The sequence below is a fragment of the Dipodomys merriami genome, unplaced genomic scaffold (assembly GCF_024711535.1).
Source record: "Dipodomys merriami isolate MVZ:Mamm:240054 unplaced genomic scaffold, mDipMer1.0.p SCAF_5, whole genome shotgun sequence".
NCBI lineage: Eukaryota > Metazoa > Chordata > Mammalia > Rodentia > Heteromyidae > Dipodomys > Dipodomys merriami.
In genome coordinates this window covers 40,958,270-40,977,553 of record NW_027206068.1, presented here as the reverse complement: position 1 = coordinate 40,977,553, position 19,284 = coordinate 40,958,270, and the positions used below count along the sequence as shown (strand labels likewise).

The window sequence follows — 19,284 nt, the reverse complement described above, 5'->3', positions numbered from 1 at the left end:
AATAAATCTTTTCATATGATCACATAGGCATTTATCTGAGCACATAGGCACTGTACTTTTCCTTTAGTCTTACTGTGCTATAACTTAATTTTTTTATTGGTCCTGGGGCTTGCACTCTGGGCCTGGGTGCTGTCCCTGAGCTGCTTTTGCTCAAAGAGAGTGCTCTACCACTTGAGCCTCAGTGCCACTTCTGGCTTTTTTGAGTAGTTTATTGGAGATAAGAGTCTCACAAGAGTTTCCTGCCCATGCTGGCTTCAAACCAGGATCCTCAGATCTCAGTCTCTGAGTAGCTAGGGTTACAGACATAAGCCATCAGTGCCTGGCTTATAACTTAATTTTAAGCACTTTTTATTTCTTCCTTTTGAAATAAGGATAATGCTACAATGAGAGGAAGATGTCATTGCCAGGGGCATAATCAAAGGGCCTAGGGAGATCTGTGATGTTAGAAAGTTAGAAGCAAAGTCCTTCTGTGAACTGCTTTGCAAGTCATCCACATGGAACTCTTTGGTCTGACTTTTAATTTGGCAGTTATTTAGCTCCTGTCTCAGTTCATAGAAGAGTAGGGAGTCATGTAGGGCAGGTAGGCTGGAAAGAGCAGAGGGTAAGTAGATCTGCAAACTCTGCTGCAGCAGCAGGCCATCTCGAAGGAGGGACCAGCCCTGAAGCTTTGCTGCTGCTGCTTCTGTGCATTCGAGTAGCTGGATCCAAAATGATGGGCTCACCACATACTGGGAATTATTTTGATTCTAAGGAGGATGGGGGATGCATAGTATAGAATTATTTCTACTCAGATCATTGAGTTTGTCTCTGAAACTTGAATAAACCCTCAGGTCTCCAATAAACACCTTGAACAACGAAGTAGACTCTTTGGTTGTTTGCTTGCTCATTTCATCCTTGGTATGGAGTCTCTCCATGTTGACCAAATGGGTATTGAGCTCCTTCACTCAAGTGATCTTCCTGCCTCAGCCTTCTGCTTAGTTGGGACCATAGGCACATACCACTGGAACTACAAACAAGTGCCACCACACCCAAGTTTGATGAAATGTTCTTTAAAAGTTCTGCAGATTTGTACTTTTGTTGTTACTCTATTTGCTGATGATAAATTAGCACTGCCCATACCCAAAAAGGAAAAATTCACTTCATTTATATCAAAGATAGTTACATTTATAGTTTCATTTTAATATTATAGTATCAAAAATAATGTTTCTATCTCCTCAGCCTTCATTATAAAAGTGTTCCTCATTGTGTCAGCTCAGCTGTTAGTCACTGCCATAATCATCAGTGTGTTTCTTTTCTGGTAAGTTGTTATCATATTAATTCTCTCACTGGATCATCTTGCTTTAATTTTGATCATTTAGGATAGTATGTATTTTTCCTTAACCATATTTTTTGTGCGTGTGAATACTGGGTCTTGAACTCAAGGTTAGTCACTATCTCTTAGCTCATTAGCTCAAGGCTGGTGTTATACCACTTGAGCCACACTTCTATTTCTATATTTTTTGATGGTTAATGGACTAATGGACTTTCCTGCCCAGGCTGGCTTCCAAATTTGAGCCAGAGAGCTCAGTCTCCTGTGTAGCTAGGAATGCAGGTGTAAGCCACCAGCACCTACACCATTCATTCTTAATCAGTCTTCTAGGTGTCTTCTAGGTGTATTTCTGAAGCTTGGGGTGTGTGTGTGTATGTGTGTGTGTGTGTGTGTGTGTGTGTGTGTGTGTGTGTGTGTGTGTGTGTGTCTGCTAGTACTGTGGCTTGAACTCAGGGTCTTGAGTTCTTGCTTGACTTTTTGCTCAAGGCTGCCACTCTATCACTTGAGCCACACCTCTACTTCCATTTTTTTGTTGGGTAATGGAGATAAGAAGGTCTCAAGGACCGTCTTTCCTGGGCTGGCTTTGAATTTTAACTCAGCCTCCTGGGTACCTAGGATTACAGGCTTAAGTCACCAGTACCAGGTTTAAGAAGTTTGTGAAGCAACCACTAGACCAAGGTGGTGTAGATTGCTAGAATTTTACTCATCCTCCTGAACCAAGAGCTTGTTTCTCTTATTTGGGGCACTGTTTTTTGTGGGGTTTTTTTGTGTCCCTTGAGCTACTTTGCAGATGAAATTGGATAAAGGAAAACAGGCGAGATTGTGGAGATTTAGGAGGCTGGAAGGCTGTTAAATCCAGGAATTATAGAGAGAACTTGTGTCCATCACTACTTTTGCATAGCCTCTGAAGATGGGTATTTACAAAATGAATCATGAGTTGATTTACTTCACGTTGCACACATATCTCAGTATTTTTATTAGTTTAAATTTGACTAATATCTGATGGTGCAAATCCTAGCACTCAAGAAGCTGAGACAGGAAGCTTGCAGGTTGTAAGTCAGCTTGGACTACATAGTGAGACCCTGCATCAAACTAAACAAACACAACCAAAAAATACAAAATTATTGTTTACCCCAGCTTGTGAAATTATCTTTTATAAATGTGTCTATTTGGAGGGTAGGGGGCTAGGGATTGAGGCTGTGACTACATGCATAGTAAACACTCTGCCACTGAGTTCCTCCTGTAGTCTATTATCTCTCTTTCAAGAACCTTTGACTCTTTCATCCTCAGCAGTCCTTATTCATCATTTAGGGTTTACTCATGCTTCTCACCATGTCATCTTGCTTCTATTTACATAGAGAGTAAAAGTCTGCTATCTGTGGTATAAATTTATATTTATTTATTTTAACCAGGAATGATTTAAGGGAGTGGGTATTGGCAAACCGTTGGTTCACCTATGCATTCTTGTAAGTACCTTTAATTGACTCTAATAAAACAGTTTGTCTACTAGCAACTGATGAGAGTATATTGCCATAAATGATGAGAGTTTATTGAGATAAAGTCAAGCCCCTTGAGATGGAAGGAAAATGAATTCGTGTTTGTTAGGGGCAGGGCTAGTGATGTGTGAGGTGAGGGTAAGGAGGCACCACCATAAAGTGGTAGCACCAAGGCCTCTATCCATGAATTATTGGTAGCACAGTTCTAAGTTTGCATTGTGGTGGTGATTACATAGATCTACACATAGATTTATGCATAGTTCTATGTCAAAGAACTACATTTACCCACTCTCTCCACTTCAGAATACAGATAAAAATCATTAAATGATAGAGAGCAGTATCTATGTTCATTTATTCATCTGTACATAATACAAGATATAAGCATGGGAAGCAAATAACACATGGTTTTACATTCTCCTTTAGGCCTGCCTTTTTTATTATCCTGATTTTACTTGCTTGCTGTGAGCATCTCCGCCGTCAGGTGCCTACAAATTACATTCTCCTGGGACTCTTTGTAAGTAACCCTGTTAGCATCGTCCCTGTTAGCTCACCTCTCATCTCTACTGTTGTCCATTTACTAAAATTCACTCCTGGAAATGTGTCCTGTGGAGTAACACAGGTCGGGGGTGTTTGTGAAACTCTTCCCAGTGCTGCAGGATATAGCGTCCCGCTCTTCCGGTGAGTTGGAAGGTTTAGGGACCCAGACTGTTTCTTTGTTCAGGCAAACACGATCCTGCCCAAGGGAGGACTACATTTCTGGAGCGTTAAGTTGGCCGTCAGCAGATTTCCCCAAGGTTCAATATAAACAGAAGCTGACCAGTCAGTTCCACATATAGTTCACAAACTCATGATCTAGAAATACGATTTTCATTATTTTGGTAAACCGTACTTCTATTTCAACTCCTCCTGGGAGCAAGCTCAGCTGTCCCCCAATTCTGCACCTTTCTTCTTATGACCCCCCATCCCTACTCCTACCCCAGTGTCATAGAGTGTAGGCACAGGTGAAAGGGACATCTAGTCCTTGGCTCTCACCATTTACCCATGCTCTAGTTCCTGGTTCCCATTGCTCAGCACTGTGCCCTTCCTTGAAATTCAGGGCTACCCTAAGGTCTACAAAACCATGTCACTCTTCTTGCTACACCAATCTTTTTGCGCTGGTGGTGGGCAGGTTGGGGAGGGGGCAGGATTTCACCCCTCAGGACATACTTAAGCTCCTAGATTCCCTGAATTTCCTGAAGGTCACTGTGCTTCTACCAGGAACTCAGCAGCATCTAAGTCATTCCCAACCTTGACTCCCACTCAGCAGAAGCAGTCTAAACCCTCCCCTCCTGGGGGCCTAGAAGACTCTCTCAGAAGCTCACTGGTAGCAACTGCCAGGATTTTTGGCTTCTCTTGGGTTTGTTTTTTATTGGGGGTGGGGGTGGGGAGTCCAGATCCATTCTAGTATGATTCAGGATAGTGTAAGCACATTTGGATTTCTGTTTCTTCCAGTGCCAGTGTGGACCACCCTTTTCTATGAAGATTTACTTTCACAAATTTGTTTATTTCCTATGTGGTTCCATACTGGATTTGAGGTATCCCATACAAACAAGATGATCAGATGAATTGATGGGGAAATCTGATGGAAGGAAGAATAGGATAGGGAAACAAACATAGTGATTAGACTCATGTGCAAAACACATGCAGTCCCCCATGCATGAGTATCCTGATTGTTGATTGGGCCTTGATGGCCTAACAAGCAATAACCAATAACGTGACCAATAACGTGAGTCTTAGCATATGCCCCCAAGCAACCTCTACTGTGATTTACATGATTTACATACAGACGCATTTTTGTGTGCTGGAACTTGGAATATGATGGAATTGAGTCAGAAGAAGAGAAGGGAAATATCTTGTGAGGAAGGTTGGAAGCGAGTGCCATATTAAAATATCATGTGCACATGGGATTTATATATTTTTTCCCTCTGATGGAAACAAAGACAGCTTCCTTAGGTAAACTTAATAAAGTAAAAATTCCGGAAATTACCAATTGGGTCTGGAAATGCATATAGGTGATCCAGGACTTTAGAGGCTGCAGTTCTTTTTCCAGCCCTTTGACCCAGCCCTCATTGGCTAGCTGGACAAGTGCAAAGCTAGTCTAGTTCTAGCACTTTGGTTAGGGTGTGCCCTCTTTCTTCCCTTAGATTAGATTTTTTTTCCCTGGTCCTTTTCATGAACCAGTAGGTCCTTTGAATTGTCTCTTTTTTCTCTCTGACAGTGTCCTGTCAGAACTTGTCCAGCCCAAGGCCACCACTTAACATCCTCACCACAGCTGCGGCTGTTCTGAGCTAGACTGTGGGCCTAACATACACAGCCTGGTGTTCAACTGGCTCCACTGCCCACTGCCTCTGTCCCTTGCTGCCCCCAGCCTAGCCCCATTTGGAGAGTGCATGGCCTTCAGTGCAGCCCTCCTGCAGCCTCTCCTTGTACCCATTTCTTCTCACTCCCTTAGACTCTGTCCCAAATGTGCACACTTTAAGGCAACTCCTCTGGACTCTGAGGATCCACCTCAGGCCTCCAATAGCAGGCTCCTGACTGATTGTAAATTTTTTCTTCAGACAGTTCTTCAAGGTCTGCTGCTAGGCATCATATCAGTGTAAGTTTTTAATATACATTTCCTTATATTGTGTGTGCTTTGTGTTGAATGTATGTGAAGAATAACCCTGGTCTCTGGTTCTAGTTCCTATAACGTGGAAGAAGTGTTATGGGCCACAGGAGCAACCACTATGGTGACAATAGGGCTCACTTTATTTGCTCTACAAACAAAAGTACGTATTACTGAAACCCATTTCTCAATAGGGAATGTACTGGATGTGTTCCCGTGTTCCTTCTGACCTTTGTACTCCCCCTGAACTTGGCTATCTTGTGGGCCTCACATTACCATGTCCCTCTTGCTTTCAGGCTTTCTGTGGCCAGTAGAAGGCCCAGCTAGAGACTGCATATAGGAGAAAGGCATTTACTCCCACATTGCCTTCCAACAAGTTCCTATTGGGCTTGTCATGTTCTTCATAAAAATTCACTTGCCTATACCAAGGTGGTAATCCCAAATCAGCCCAACGCTCAGGCTCCCTGTCCTCCTCTTTACTTTGGGCCCGCACGTCACAGCTCTTCGACTGCTAACCTAGCTCTACTTGTACTGGTTTCCTTCAGACACTACTATAAGAGTTTCTATACAAACCTTTTCAATTATCCTATTTAAGTGCCCCATCTATTCCCTGCTGGGCCTGGCCTCATACAGGGAGTTTAAACTTCAAAGGCTAGCACCCAAAAGTGCCAAGATTCCCCCAAGATACAATTCAGCACTATTTCTCCCTTTTTTAATCCCTCCCTCCCTCTCTTTCTTTCCTTCCTTCCTTTCTTTCCTTCCTTCCTTTCTTCCTTCCTTCCTTTCTTCCTTCCTTCCTTCTTCCTTTCTTCCTTCCTTCCTTCCTTCCTTCCTTCCTTTCTTCCTTCCTTCCTTCCTTCCTTCCTTCCTTCCTTCCTTTCTTCCTTTCTTTCTATCTTTCTTTCTATCTTTCTTTCTTTCTTTCTTTCTTTCTTTCTTTCTTTCTTTCTCTCTTTCTTTCTTTCTTCTCTTTCTTTCTCTTTCTTTTCTTTTCTTTCTTTCTTTCTTTTCTTTCTTTCTTTCTTTCTTTCTTTCTTCCTTTCTTTCTTTCTTTTCTTTCTCTTTCTTTCTTTCTTTCTTTCTTTCTTTCTTTCTTTTTCTTTCTTTCTTTCTTTTCTTTCTTTCTTCTTTCTTTCTTTTCTTTTCTTTCTTTCTTTCTTTCTTTCTTTCTTTCTTTCTTTCTCTTTCTTTCTTTCTCTTTCTCTTCTCTTTCTCTTTCTTTCTTTCTCTTTCTTTCTTTCTCTTCTTTCTTTCTCTTTCTCTCTTTCTCTTTCTTTTTCTTTTTTTCTTTCTTTCTTTTCTTTCTTTCTTTCTTTCTTTTTCTTTTCTTTCTTTCTTTCTTTCTTTCTTCTTCTTCTTCTTTCTTTCTTTCTTCTTTCTTCTTTCTTTCTTTCTTTCTTTCTTTCTTTCTTTCTTTTCTTCTTTCTCTTTCTTTCTTTCTTTCTCTTTCTTTCTTTTCTTTCTTTCTTTCTTTCTTCTTTCTTTCTTTCTTTCTTTCTTTCTTTCTTTCTCTTTCTTTCTTCTTTCTTTCTCTTTCTTTCTCTTTCTTCTTTCTTTCCTTTCTTTCTTTCTTTCTTTCTTTTTCTTTCTTTCTTTCTTTCTTTCTTTTTCTTTCTTTCTTTTTCTCTTTCTTTCTTTCTTCTTTCTTTCTTTCTTTCTTTCTTTCTTTCTTTACTTTCTTTCTTTCTTTCTTTCTTTCTTTCTTTTTCTTTCTTTCTTTCTTTCTTTCTTTCTTTCTTTCTTTCTTTCTTTCTTTCTCTTTCTTTTCTTTTTCTTTTTGTGCCAATCCTGGGGCTTGATCCCAGGGCCTGGGCACTCTCTCGGAGCTTTTGTGCTCCACGTCTAGCTTTTTGGTGGATTATTTGAAGAGTCTCACAGGCTTTGCTGGCTTCCAAATGTGATCCTCAGATTGCAACTTCCTGAGTATCTAGGATTACATGTGTAAGACACCAGTGCCTGGCTCTTTCTTTCCATTCTCTGGGTGCTGTGGGTCAAATCCAGGGCCTTGGGGAGCCAGGCAAACACTACAGCATCCTGGAATGCAGGAGGATCCCTGCCAGAACTATTCTCTTTTAATTGTGATGTCAGAGTCTCTCCAGCCCTAAGATGCTCCTTGAGATTTAGTGAAGTCTTTTCAGCCAGAACTGTTTTTCAGTTCTGGCTGCCTTTGTTTACTTCATCATCCTATCTTTCTCAGTCCTGAAGATCTTTTCCTGTTTTTTTTTTTGGTCGATCATTATCATGGTACTTGAACTCTGGGTCTGGACACTATCCCTGAGTTCTTCAGCTCAAGGCTAGTGCTGTACCTCTTGAGCCATAGTGCCACTTCTGGTTTCTAGTGGTTTAATGGAAATAAGAGTCTCATGGAGGGGCTAGGAAGGTGGCTCAGTAGTAGAATGCTTGCCTTGCATGCATGAAGGCCCTGGGTTCGATTCCTCAGCACCACATAAGCAAAAAGAAAAAAGCCGGAAATGGTGCTGTGGCTCAAGTGGTAGAGTGCTAGCCTTGAGCTGAAGAACTGAAGGACAGCGCCCAGGCTCAGAGTTCAGGTCCCACAACCGGACCCCCCCCCCAAAAAAAAAGAGTCTCATGGACTTTCCTGCTCAGGCTGGCTTTGAAATGTGACCCTCAGATCTCAGCCTCCTGAGTAGCTAGGTTTACAGGCATGAGCCACTGGTGCCTGGCCTTTTCCTACATTTTCATCTAGTGAATAAGCTGAGAAGAGTGATTAAAGATTCCTTTCCTGGAAAAAAAAAGTTCCTGGTTGCTCAAGCTGCTTTAGCTCACTAATTTATAAAGGCAAAACCAAAATTTACAATTACAAAGGAATTATTATCCTTTATGGAAGCTTAGTATAGATGTTTATATATGTATACATCTCCATTTGATATGATTAGTACATAATAATATAATTATATATGATATAATTATATATTAATATTATAGCAATATACTCTATAAATATATTGATAATATATACATGATATAAAATATATTAATTTATATTATTTTAATATATAATGTGTTGATATGTAATATATCAAGATTTAATATGTTAGCATATATAATATATTAATGTAATATATGGTATATATAATTTTTTTTTTTTGGTTGGTTGTGGGGCTTGAACTCTGGGCTTGGGCGCTGTCCCTGCGCTCTTCAGCTCAAGGTGAGCACTCTGCAGCTTGAGCCACAGTACCACTTCCGAGATATATGTATAGATATTTGTGAAATATATATATATATATATATACATCTATATTTGTGAAAATACCCAGATAACATTTGGTATTTTTCATCAATATTTTCTGTGCATTTGCTCTTAAAAATATAAATAATTCTGATCATACTATACATACACATTAAATCCTACTTAGTGGATATACTTTTTATATAAGAGAAAATATCATATGAATACTAAAAATAATTAGTACAATGAGTTCCCAAGCACCCAATGTCAATTGTAGCTTCCATCATTTCTTCCCATACTCCTATGATTTTCCCCCTCCTTATGCAAATCCCAGTCAATGTAATCCTTTTTATGTGGCCATTTCCAGTGGGGGTTAATGGAGCTTCATACTTTCTGAATTTACCAAGGAAAATTGTTAGCAATGGGCTGGTTCCTATCTCTGGGGGATAAAATGCATCTCTAAACATCGCGACATTCCTTCTAGATGATAATGGAGTTGTTTGTGCTGCTTGTGTTTCCTCAGTGGGACTTCACCTTGCTAAGTGGAATGCTGTTTGTTTTCTTCTTCATTCTTATCATCTATGGAATTATCTTAATCTTCGTATACTCCTATGTAAGTGGCTTTTGAGGGGGAACCCTGAAAACATTGTTAAAAGTATAGATGAAATACTGGCTGTGTGCATCTGGGCCTTGTGAGAAGCAGACATGTCTTTTGGGGCTAAGCATGTAAGGAGTTTTAAGAGTAGAAAGCATAGATAAAAAAGAACTAAGCAACTCAAAGACAGCGATGGGAAGGGAGGAATGAGAGGGAATGAGGGAACAGCTTACACTAAGCAAAAGGAAAGAAATGTAAACATCACTTGATGTATAATTGTATTGTCAAAGCTCATAAAATTCACCAACTTTATAGACCATGATAATGACAATTTGCCTTGTGAAAGTTAAAATGTGTTTGTGACTTTAAGTATCACTACTCCACAATACTGTGAAATATGTGACTTTTTTTTTTTTTTGGTCAGTCGTGGGGCTTGAACTCTGGGCCTGGGCGCTGTCCCTCAGCTCTTCAGCTCAAGGCGAGTGCTCTACCACTTGAGCTACAGCGCCACTTCCGGTTTCCTGGTGGTTTATTGGAGATAGGAGTCTCATAGTCTCTCCTGCCTGGGCTGGCTTTGAACCTCGATCCTCAGATCTCAGCCTCCTGAGTAGCTAGGATTACAGGCGTGAGCCACCAGCGCCCAGCAATATGTGAGATTTTTGTAATCACCTAATCTCAATTTAAAAAAAGAAAAGAAAAGTGAGAGAAAGGATGGGTTTGTAGAATGGGAACTTCTTTGTACAACTACTTAAAGATAATAATAAAAAATGTTAAAAAAAATTAAAAAAAGAGTAAAAAGGCCCATGAAAGAAAGGAAGGGAGGACGCGTAAAGGCTGCTTTCAGTTGGCAGCCCAGGATGGCACACTTGACCTGCAGGTGAAGGCGAGTGAAGGCAGGTTGGAAAGGCCTGGCTGCTTCCAGCCAGTGGTGAGGTATGTAAGTTGCTTAAGACAGACTTCAGTGGCTACACAGCCCAACAGCTGGAGCCCATGGTCCCCTCCCCTCCCCTCCGTGTACCTGAAGATCTGTAAAGCCCATCCTAGTGGCTACCATCATTGTGGAGGTACTACAAATGGATTTAGTGGGTGAATATTGAGCTCCTACTCTAGATGACAGTTCTTCCACCCAGAGAACCTTGTAGTAACCCTGCTTGAAGGGGGGCAGGCTGACTCCTCCCAGGTGTTGGGAGGCGCAGTCCTGAGAGAGATGAGCTCCTCTGGCTTTCTCCATTAGCAGCCTGAAGGAGGCTCCTTAGTGTCCAAGTCCAGTGTTTTCTCCTTTACTCTGTTTATGAGCTCCTGCTGGATGTCAGATGTTGGCCTATGTGGTTTTCATATAGGCATCACATAGAACTCCTACAACATTGATGAAAGTATGTGTCTCTTCTATTGATAAGGAAAGAAGTTCAGAGAAATTCAATTATTCCTTTGGAGAGTTCCACCAGGGAATTAAGGGGCAAAGGTGACATGGAAAAGGCCAGACTGGTGTGACTCCACAGCGCCAGCCCTGACTTTAAATATCAGGTCCTTATTTGATAACGGTGACTTAAGTGAGCCCTTTTGTTATTCCAAATCCTATTAAGCTACAATTGTTTCCTCTCTCCTCTCTCTCTCTCTCTCTGCAGTGGCTGCATCTACTGTATGCTGCACTTGGGGCTCTGGTGTTCTCCCTCGTAAGTCCATTTCTCCCTCTCTGTTGAAAAATGTGGCATGTGCATGAATAGGCCTGTGTCCTGGTCATGGGGAGTCAGTGATTTGCTGGAAACTCCAGCAGCACCCTGCCTCTGTTTTCAAGCAGCACTCTTAGAGCTGGAGGGCCATTCTGACACATGAAAACATGGATTTTCTTGAGAGAGTCAATGTTTAAGAAGAGACAGAGGGATCATTTATAAGACTGGAAGTTTACTATGGCAGAGTGTGGTTTCAGTTTTTGTCATATTCCTATATCTTCCTTGCAGGAACTTCTGCAGGGAACTAGCAGAATCTCTCTGAGAATCTCTCTGTCTCTGTCTCTGTCTTTGTCTTTCTGTCTTGAATTTAGGGCCTGGGCATTGCTCCTGAGCTCATTTGCTCTAGGCTAGCACTCTACCACTGGAGCTACAGCTCCACTTGTGACTTTTTTTTTTTGAGTAGTTAGTTGGAAATAAGAGTCTCATGACGTTCCTGCCCAGGCTGGCTTCAAATCTTGTTGCTCAACTCTCAATTGCCTGAGTAGTCAGGATTACAAGTGTGATCCACTGGTGTGTGGCTTAGTCCCATCTCTTGCTGTTCTATTTTCACTGTTTTTTTGTTTGTTGTTGTTGTTATTGGTGGTGATGGTGGCAGTAGTAGTAGTAGTAGTAATAGTAGTAGCAGCAGCAACAGCAGTACCAGGGCCTTGAATTCAAGCTTCAAGCTCATTTAGTTTCTTTGCTGTTAGTGCTCCTCACTTTAGCCATGCTTCCAGACTGGCTTTTTGCTGGTTAATTAGAGATAGTTTTAAGACATTTTTTACCTAGTCTGGCTTCAGACCACAGCCACAATCCTCCAGGTCTCAGCCTTTTAAGCAGCTAGGACTTCAGGTGTGAGCCACTAGTACCTAGTCTTTTTATGGTTATTTTAAGAAACATTTTATTTAAAAAGTAATCTATGTACATTTTTACATTACAAAATGAAAAAAATCATCTTCTTACTCTCTCTCAAAGGATAACACTTGATAGCAGTTTCTGTGAACCCTGCCTGAGTTTCTTTAATAAATGTACCATTTCCTCTTATATTTATGGAGTCATACTATAAGTAGCATTCTTCTTCTTTTTTCGTTTAAAAAATAATGGGGGTGGGGGGTGGGGTGCTGGGAATGTGACTTAGTGGTAGAGTGCTTGCTTGGCATGCATGAAGCCCTGGGTTCAATTCCTCAGTACCACATAAACAGAAAAAGCTGAAAGTAGCACTGTGGCTCAAGTGGTAGAGTGCTAACCTTAAGCAAAAAAAGCCCAAAGAGTGTCCAGGCCCTGAGTTCAAGCCCCAGGCAATAAAATAATAATAATAATAGTAAGAATAATGTACTCCACTTATGAACAGAACTGGGTCTAACTGATTCTTTTAAAGAACTGTGTGGTATTCTATTTTTTGTTTTTATCATGTCATCTCTTTTAGGATTTTTAAGGCTTTGTTATGGTATCAGGGCTAAAATTCAGGGTACTGTGCAACTAGGAAAATATCTACTAGTCTAAACCTATATCTAAGGTTTTTTTGGTAAAGAAATTTCTTTATTTTGAAATTTTCTAAACATACTCAAATATGGTATAACAAGCCCTATAATTATTTAACCATCTACATTTTGTTTCATTGTATTTTTTTATATTGCTGTTGCAATTGTGTCTTATCTTTTAAATGTTGGAAGAAATTTATACTAGGAGATTGTTTGCTCATTTCTTCTCCTAGTATAAAAGGAACTGATCTATACCAGTCTTCCTTTATTTTGTGTGCTCAACCTTTGTGTGTGATGTTGGCTGCTCTATCTCATGGCGTGTTTCAGGCAATTTGTTTTCACACAAAAGTAGGCTGATATTCTGTCCTCCATTTATAGGCTGAGCAAAAACTCTTGAAGGTTGCCCACACCAAACAGATAGCTAGAGGTAGGAAGAATCTTCCCTTTCTAGCTGTTTGTCTTCTGTCTGTTTTAACTACCACAGTTGTAAGAGGTGTGTTTGCGCCTGTGAGGTGAGGCAGAACACTGCACTTTGAAATGCTCCCACGGAGTCTGAAGCCTGCCTGGAGTTTCCCTGTGGGTTGAAGGTGTTTGTGATAGTATTCTAAGCTCTAGTCTCCATGGAGGAGACTGGCCACAGCTTGATCCTCTGCTGGCCCTCTTCTGCCTCTTTCCTATCTGCCTTCCAGCACACAAACTTTCCTGATAAGCCTTGTAGCTCACAATTCAGCGCTTGTCATTCTCCTTTTACAAGATAAACTTAGGGATCTCTGGAGCGGAAGAAGAAAGAAAAGCACTTCTTCCTAGGAGTTAGGATTCCAGACTGAGAATAAGAGGCAAAGAGCAAAGCTGGGTACTCAGCCTAGGATGGTTTTATTTATTTATTTTTTTGGTGGGGGTTGGTGGGGGAATTGTTGAATGTCCTAGTTTGCCTGGGGCTGAAGAGTTTCCCAGGACACTCAAAAGTCCTAGGGAAATCAGAGGGGTTGGTCAGCCTAGCTAGAAAGGAGCTGGAAAGAGAATTGTGGATGGGGTAGCAGGGCTTGGACAGCCCCCTGGATTCATGAGATTCCCTTCTATTGCCTACTGTAGCATGTCATGTCCTTCCTCCCTCCAAGGCTCAGTTAAATTCCACCTACTCTAACTGGCCCTTCCCACATAGTGAGATAATTTGTCATGATTTCAGTGTGAAGCCATCTAGGACATGTCCATCCTCATCCTTCCTTCCCCATTCTTAGAAACTCAATGGAACCTAGCAGGGAGAGAATGCTGACATTCCCAAGGACAGAGTTTCACTGAAGTGGACATTGTTCTAAACATGGGCTAAAGAATTGTTCAAACCCCAGTAATTCCTCCTTCCTTCCTTCCTTCCTTCCTTCCTTCCTTCCTTTCTTCCTTCCTTCCTTCCTTCCTTCCTTCCTTCCTTCCTTCCTTCTCCCTCCCTCCCTCCCTCCCTCCCTTCCTTCCTTCCCATCCTGGGGCCTTAACTCTGGGCCTGGGTTTCTGTTCCTCAGCTCTTCAGCTCAAGGCTAGCACTCTACCACTTGAGCCACAGTGCCACTTCTAGCTTTTTCTACTTATGTGGTACTGAGGAATCAAACCCAGAGCCTCATGCATGTAAGGCAAGCACTCTACCACTGAGTCACCTTCCCCGCCACCCCCCACTACCTCCAGGAATTCTTTCTGATGTTAGTGCTGGTCTGTCTGATGGGCTCTGCCTTCCAGCACTGGACACAAGTGGCTTAGTCAGTTTTCCCTTCTCCCTTCACTGCAAGCACACTGCCCAGGTCTCCTTACTATGCAGCAAAAACAAGAATAAAGATGCTCTCTAACCTTGTTTGATATTTTTAGGATCTCATAATTTCACTTACTGCAGTTGAGTTGACACGTTTTCTTTGGGGATTATTGAACGACGTTTGAGTTCCCACTCCTTCCCATTCTACTTTAGAATGGTCACAAAGCCATTCTCAAATGACATAGTTTGTTGTCACCCAAACCTCTAAGAACTCAGTTAAACTTTGTGTGAGTCTACAAGCCAGCTTTATTGTGGTCTCAGTTTAGTGAGAACTTGGAGGTGAGGAATCACAAAGAAGTTTGTACTTTATCTGGGTGTCCACTCTGTCCATCTGGTCCATATCATCGGCCAATATACAGCTTTTTTCCCCCATTTGAACATCAAAGGGAGTGCACAGATTTAAGTCCCAAAGCCTTCAGGAAGATAAAGCACTTACTTTCATAGAGCACAAATTCAGGGTCCTCTTGTTTGATTGAGGCCTTTAAGAATAATATTTAGCCACAAACTGACCTTCTGCAGTATTTTTCTCAATGCTAGAATGATTTTCCAGACTATTTAAGATAGGTATTTAATATTCATGTACAATTTGGTACCTAATTTTTCTTGTCTCTCTTTTCCAAGTACTTGGTGATGGATGTGCAAATTATGGTGGGAGGACGTCACCATTATTCTCTGGACCCTGAAGAGTATATTTTTGCTGCCCTGAACATCTACTTGGACATTGTCAACCTTTTCCTTTTTATTTTGCAACTGATTGGACTGGGGAGGTAGTCTTATGGCCCAGATGGGCTTGCACTGGTAAGAGAAGAGGGAAGGAGGGACATGTGTGAGTTGGTACCAGGTTCAGGCATGAAAAAGTTACCACTTCCTAAGCACTTTCATTAGAAAAAAAAATTAAGGACACTTACTTCTGGCCATATGAATCTAAGTGTTGTGTAGATAGTAGCTGTTGCATTTTTCATTCTAGTATCACATAACAAAAACTTCTAGGGGAGATTTTTTTTCTGATATAAATTCAAAAGATGAGTATCATAAATATTTGTTTTAAAGATGCTCAATGCTTTGTTTTGGGGGCACTATTTGAAAGCTGTAAATAACAGCTTTCTACTTGAATAAAACTGATTACAGAAACCTAAATTTACCTTTCTTGTCTTATATTCTATGGGAATATTTTTAGCATTTAGGGTGTGTGTGTGCGTGCTCACGTGTGTGTGCATGTGCATGCATACACCAGTATGGTGCTTGAACTCAGGGCTTGGACCCTGTCCCTTAACTTTTTGCTTAAGGCTGATGCCATTTGAATCATATCTCCACTTCTAGCTTTGTGCTGGTTAATTGGAGATAAGAGTGTCAAGGACTTTCCTGCCCAAGCTGGCTTCACACTGAGATGCTCAGATTTCAGCCTCCTGCATAGCTAGGATCAGTTATGAGCCACTGGTTTCTGGCTCCAACTTAACCGTTTTTAAGTGTACAGTTTAGGAGTGTCAGATATCTGTTACTGCACAAACTAATTTCTATAACGTTTTCATCTCGAAAAACTGAATCTCTATGTGCTTTAACTAAGTCCTGTAACATTCTTTTTTTTTTTTTAAATCGGTCATGGGGCTTGAACTCTGGGCTTGGGTGCTGTCCTTGAGCTCTTCAGCTCAAGGCGAGCGCTCTACTGCTTGAGCCACAGCGCCACTTCTGGTTTTCTAGTGGTTTATTGGAGATAAGAGTCTCACGGACTTTACTGCTCGGGCTGGCTTTGAACCACGATGCTCAGATCTCAGCTTCCTGAGTAGCTAGGATTACAGGCGTGAGCCACTGGCGCCCGGCTTTTATAAATTTGCTCTGATTATGTTCTTGAAATTCATATTCTGTATAGATCTTTACCTCTGTCCTAGAGCCTCACAGCTGGATGAAGTAAGATACCTGGTGAGACAAATTTTACTCAGTTGTAAAAACTTACGCTTCCAAATCATCACCGGCATCCCTGCCTCATCTATTCGAGTTTCCAATTCTGGGCCAGGCAGTTTTTGGTGTTTGTCCTAGTGGGAAGAACATGTCAAGGCTGCAGGGTGGACAAGGCACTGGGCAGGCCCACTCCTGTGTGCTTCAGGGAACAGGGAAGGCAACTAGAAAAAGGGCTGTGCCCTCAAATGGGCCCCCAAACCTTGTAGGCACAAGGTTTTCAGTTCAGTATGACTTTAGAACTAGTGTAGTTATGGGGGTGGATTAGTGTAGAAAAGAGAGGAGAAGGCAGAAAGAGTCAGAATGAAGGCTAACAAAACAGGTTTATGGCAGTGAAGGGCAGACCTAGGGTGCTAAATGGGGTAGGTAGTGATTCATTCATCATCTTGATCATGCTGCTGTGTGGATGGATCTCAGAACAGGAGACATCATAGTTTTCCCTTCGGGCCATTATCACTAAAAAAGGCCACTGTGAGGAAGACATGGCTTGGGGAATAGTAAGGCAAGGTGATAAATGTAGGCTTAGATATTTTCAATAGTAAAAACAACTTGGAAGAGCAAGAGCTAGAGTTCAGGACTTAAAGATACAGAATTGGGGGCAATTTCAATTTGCTGAGAACCGGAGCTGAGACATCTAATTGCTTGCTAGGAGTGAGGGGAAAGGAAAGGAGATCCTAAAGGTGAACTCTGGGAATGCCCAGAATTCAGAAACAGAAAACATAGAGAATTACTAAGCAAGATGTGAAAGTGGCTAGAATGTAATCTAGTGGAGGCAGCCCAGAGCCTCAGGGAGGTGTGGACGCAATGCCTTTAGTGTTATGTCTCAAGTCCTTGAGACTTCCTGAGGCTCTTTACGGAAAAAGATAAAGACACAATGAAACTAGTAACAGAGCCAATGGATTTGAAAATGACCATTTGAAGCAAAGACCAACCCCAGTGGTATGGAGAAGACAGCAGGAACGGTTGGGGTGGAACAGGAGGCCAGAAGTGCCTAGCAAGGTAGCCATGTTCATCTGGTGGGGAGCGAGAAGTAGCGGGGAGGGATAGGGGAAAGTTGTGCTTTTACTCTTAATTTTCCAGAAAACAGGGAAATCTGTGCCTGTTTGAAGGCAGAAGTAAAGGTGCTAGGACATGGGACAAACTAGGGATGGCTTCAGACAGGCCAATGGCAGGACTGGCAGTTACCTGTGAAACCTTCTTGGAATAGAAGGCAGGAGGAATGGATTCTGCAGTGCTTACGCTGGGGGATGGGGAATTAGAGAACACTGGAGGTTTGATCCTACACCCCTGGATGGTGCCTGAGAATGCCAGTCAGAGATGAATCCACCAAAAGTACCAACAGAGGGAACGCTGGGAGTTAGCTGAAATTTATAGATTATGAGGAAGAGAGAGAGAGAGGAATACAAACCCCTATACACTGCCTAATTCCTGAACGTCGGATTCTGTGCCTTACAATTTTTATGGTTGCTTTCTCATGAGGGGATTCAAGCTGAATTCAATATTGCATTTTGTAGTCCCAGTATTACCAGGAAAATCCTGGACTACATAATTTACATCTGAAGCATGAGTAGAAAACAAACAAACTGTGAGGACTCTTGATCCTGGCTCCCTAAACAAATGCCACTATGTAGGCATTGGTGAAGGCTTTGGTATAAAAGGCTCAGTGAATTAATTTCATACAAGAAGGCGAATGCAACTGGGAAGCTGGAGGTTTAGCATATTCTTCCGGGCATTCAGAAAACCCTTCAGGCGCACACGAGGCTGCTGGGTCTCTTGAGCTTCTGCTGTCCCAGCACAGCACCCCACATCACTGCTGGGCCAGCACATTCCCACCCACATGTAACCTATTGTAGGAGCCTTACTGCACGTGCCACTCAGGAGGGCTGGCGACCGAAAGAACTTGTAGTGCTTGTCAGTCTTTTGAGACGTGTTTCATACAGACTGAGCAAGGTACACCTATTAGGCTGTTTATCAAATGAGTAATTTGTCCTCAGTACTAGAAATTTATCTTCTGAGAAAAGTGTAAATTGAACATAATGTCAGCAGTAGTACAAATCCAATAGCATATCTCAAGATATCCAGGAAAGAGTGACAGAAGAGTTTTGCACAGGAGAGAATTTATAGAAGTCTCCAGGTTGTATTTTCTATAACACCAACACAGGCCCTATCAATCCGCTAGCACTAAGCAGTTTGACAAGCGCCATCTATCCATACCCATGGACTTAAATTTTTCTTCATACTGATTTTTGTTTCATTTTTACTTCTGTACAAAGGATTTCAATTCTAGAAGTCAGGTAGTGAGTATAATGCATCTTGATTGATGCCCTCCCCCCCGCTTTTTTTGAGAGTCTTACTACCAGGCTCAGGTTGACCCAGAACTCACTACATAGTCCAGTTTTGAGATCCTCCATTTTTAGCCTCCTGCTGTGAAGATCAGTGCTTGCTTCTGTGCCTAGCTATGGGTTGTACACTTTTTTTGTACCCAGGCTGGTCTCAAAGTCACTCTCCTAATCTCAACCTCCCAAATTGCAAGAATTATAGGCAAGAACTACTGGCATTTCCACTCATTTTAAATTTTATATGAGCAGTAAGGTTTAGACAGGTTCATATTTTCCCAGGCTTTATACCAACCAGCTGATCCAGCATCATTTGTAAAAATCAGTTAAAAATTTCTGGTCAGGCCGGGCGCTGGTGGCTCACGCCTGTAATCCTAGCTACTCAGGAGGCTGAGATCTGAGGATCGCGGTTCAAAGCCAGCCCAGGCAGGAGAGACCGTGAGACTCCTATCTCCAATAAAACCACCAGAAAACCAGAAGTGGCGCTGTAGCTCAAGTGGTAGAGCGCTGGCCTTGAGCTGAAGAGCTAAGGGACAACGCCCAGGCCCAGAGTTCAAGCTCCACGACCGACAAAAAAAAAAAAAAAAAAAAAAAAAAAAAATTCTGGTCAGGGCTATTTCAGATTCTCTGTTCTATTCCATCAATCTAAGTGTTTATCCCTCCACTAGTATCTTAGTAGTGGTTACTGTGGTTCTGAAATTGGATACATTTCTAAGGTTTTAGCTACTCCTGTTTCTTTGCTTTACCATGGTTATTTTATCTATAGCTACAAAAAA

At 41.7% G+C, this 19,284-nt stretch overlaps 1 protein-coding gene across 2 annotated transcripts in view; it reads left to right on the top strand.

Moving 5' to 3' along the window:
• The window catches only part of LOC138809673 (protein lifeguard 2-like), a 35,648-nt gene that overhangs the window by 13,005 nt on the left and 3,359 nt on the right, over positions 1 to 19,284 (top strand). For both annotated transcript variants that reach the window (XM_069996481.1, XM_069996482.1), the window contains exons 3-10: positions 1,219 to 1,297; positions 2,722 to 2,775; positions 3,229 to 3,319; positions 5,403 to 5,440; positions 5,525 to 5,612; positions 9,163 to 9,252; positions 10,860 to 10,907; positions 14,841 to 15,017. In XM_069996481.1, coding sequence (XP_069852582.1) covers positions 1,219 to 1,297; positions 2,722 to 2,775; positions 3,229 to 3,319; positions 5,403 to 5,440; positions 5,525 to 5,612; positions 9,163 to 9,252; positions 10,860 to 10,907; positions 14,841 to 14,990 — 638 coding nt within the window. In that variant the 3' untranslated portion in view covers positions 14,991 to 15,017. The remainder of the gene's footprint in view (positions 1 to 1,218; positions 1,298 to 2,721; positions 2,776 to 3,228; positions 3,320 to 5,402; positions 5,441 to 5,524; positions 5,613 to 9,162; positions 9,253 to 10,859; positions 10,908 to 14,840; positions 15,018 to 19,284) is intronic.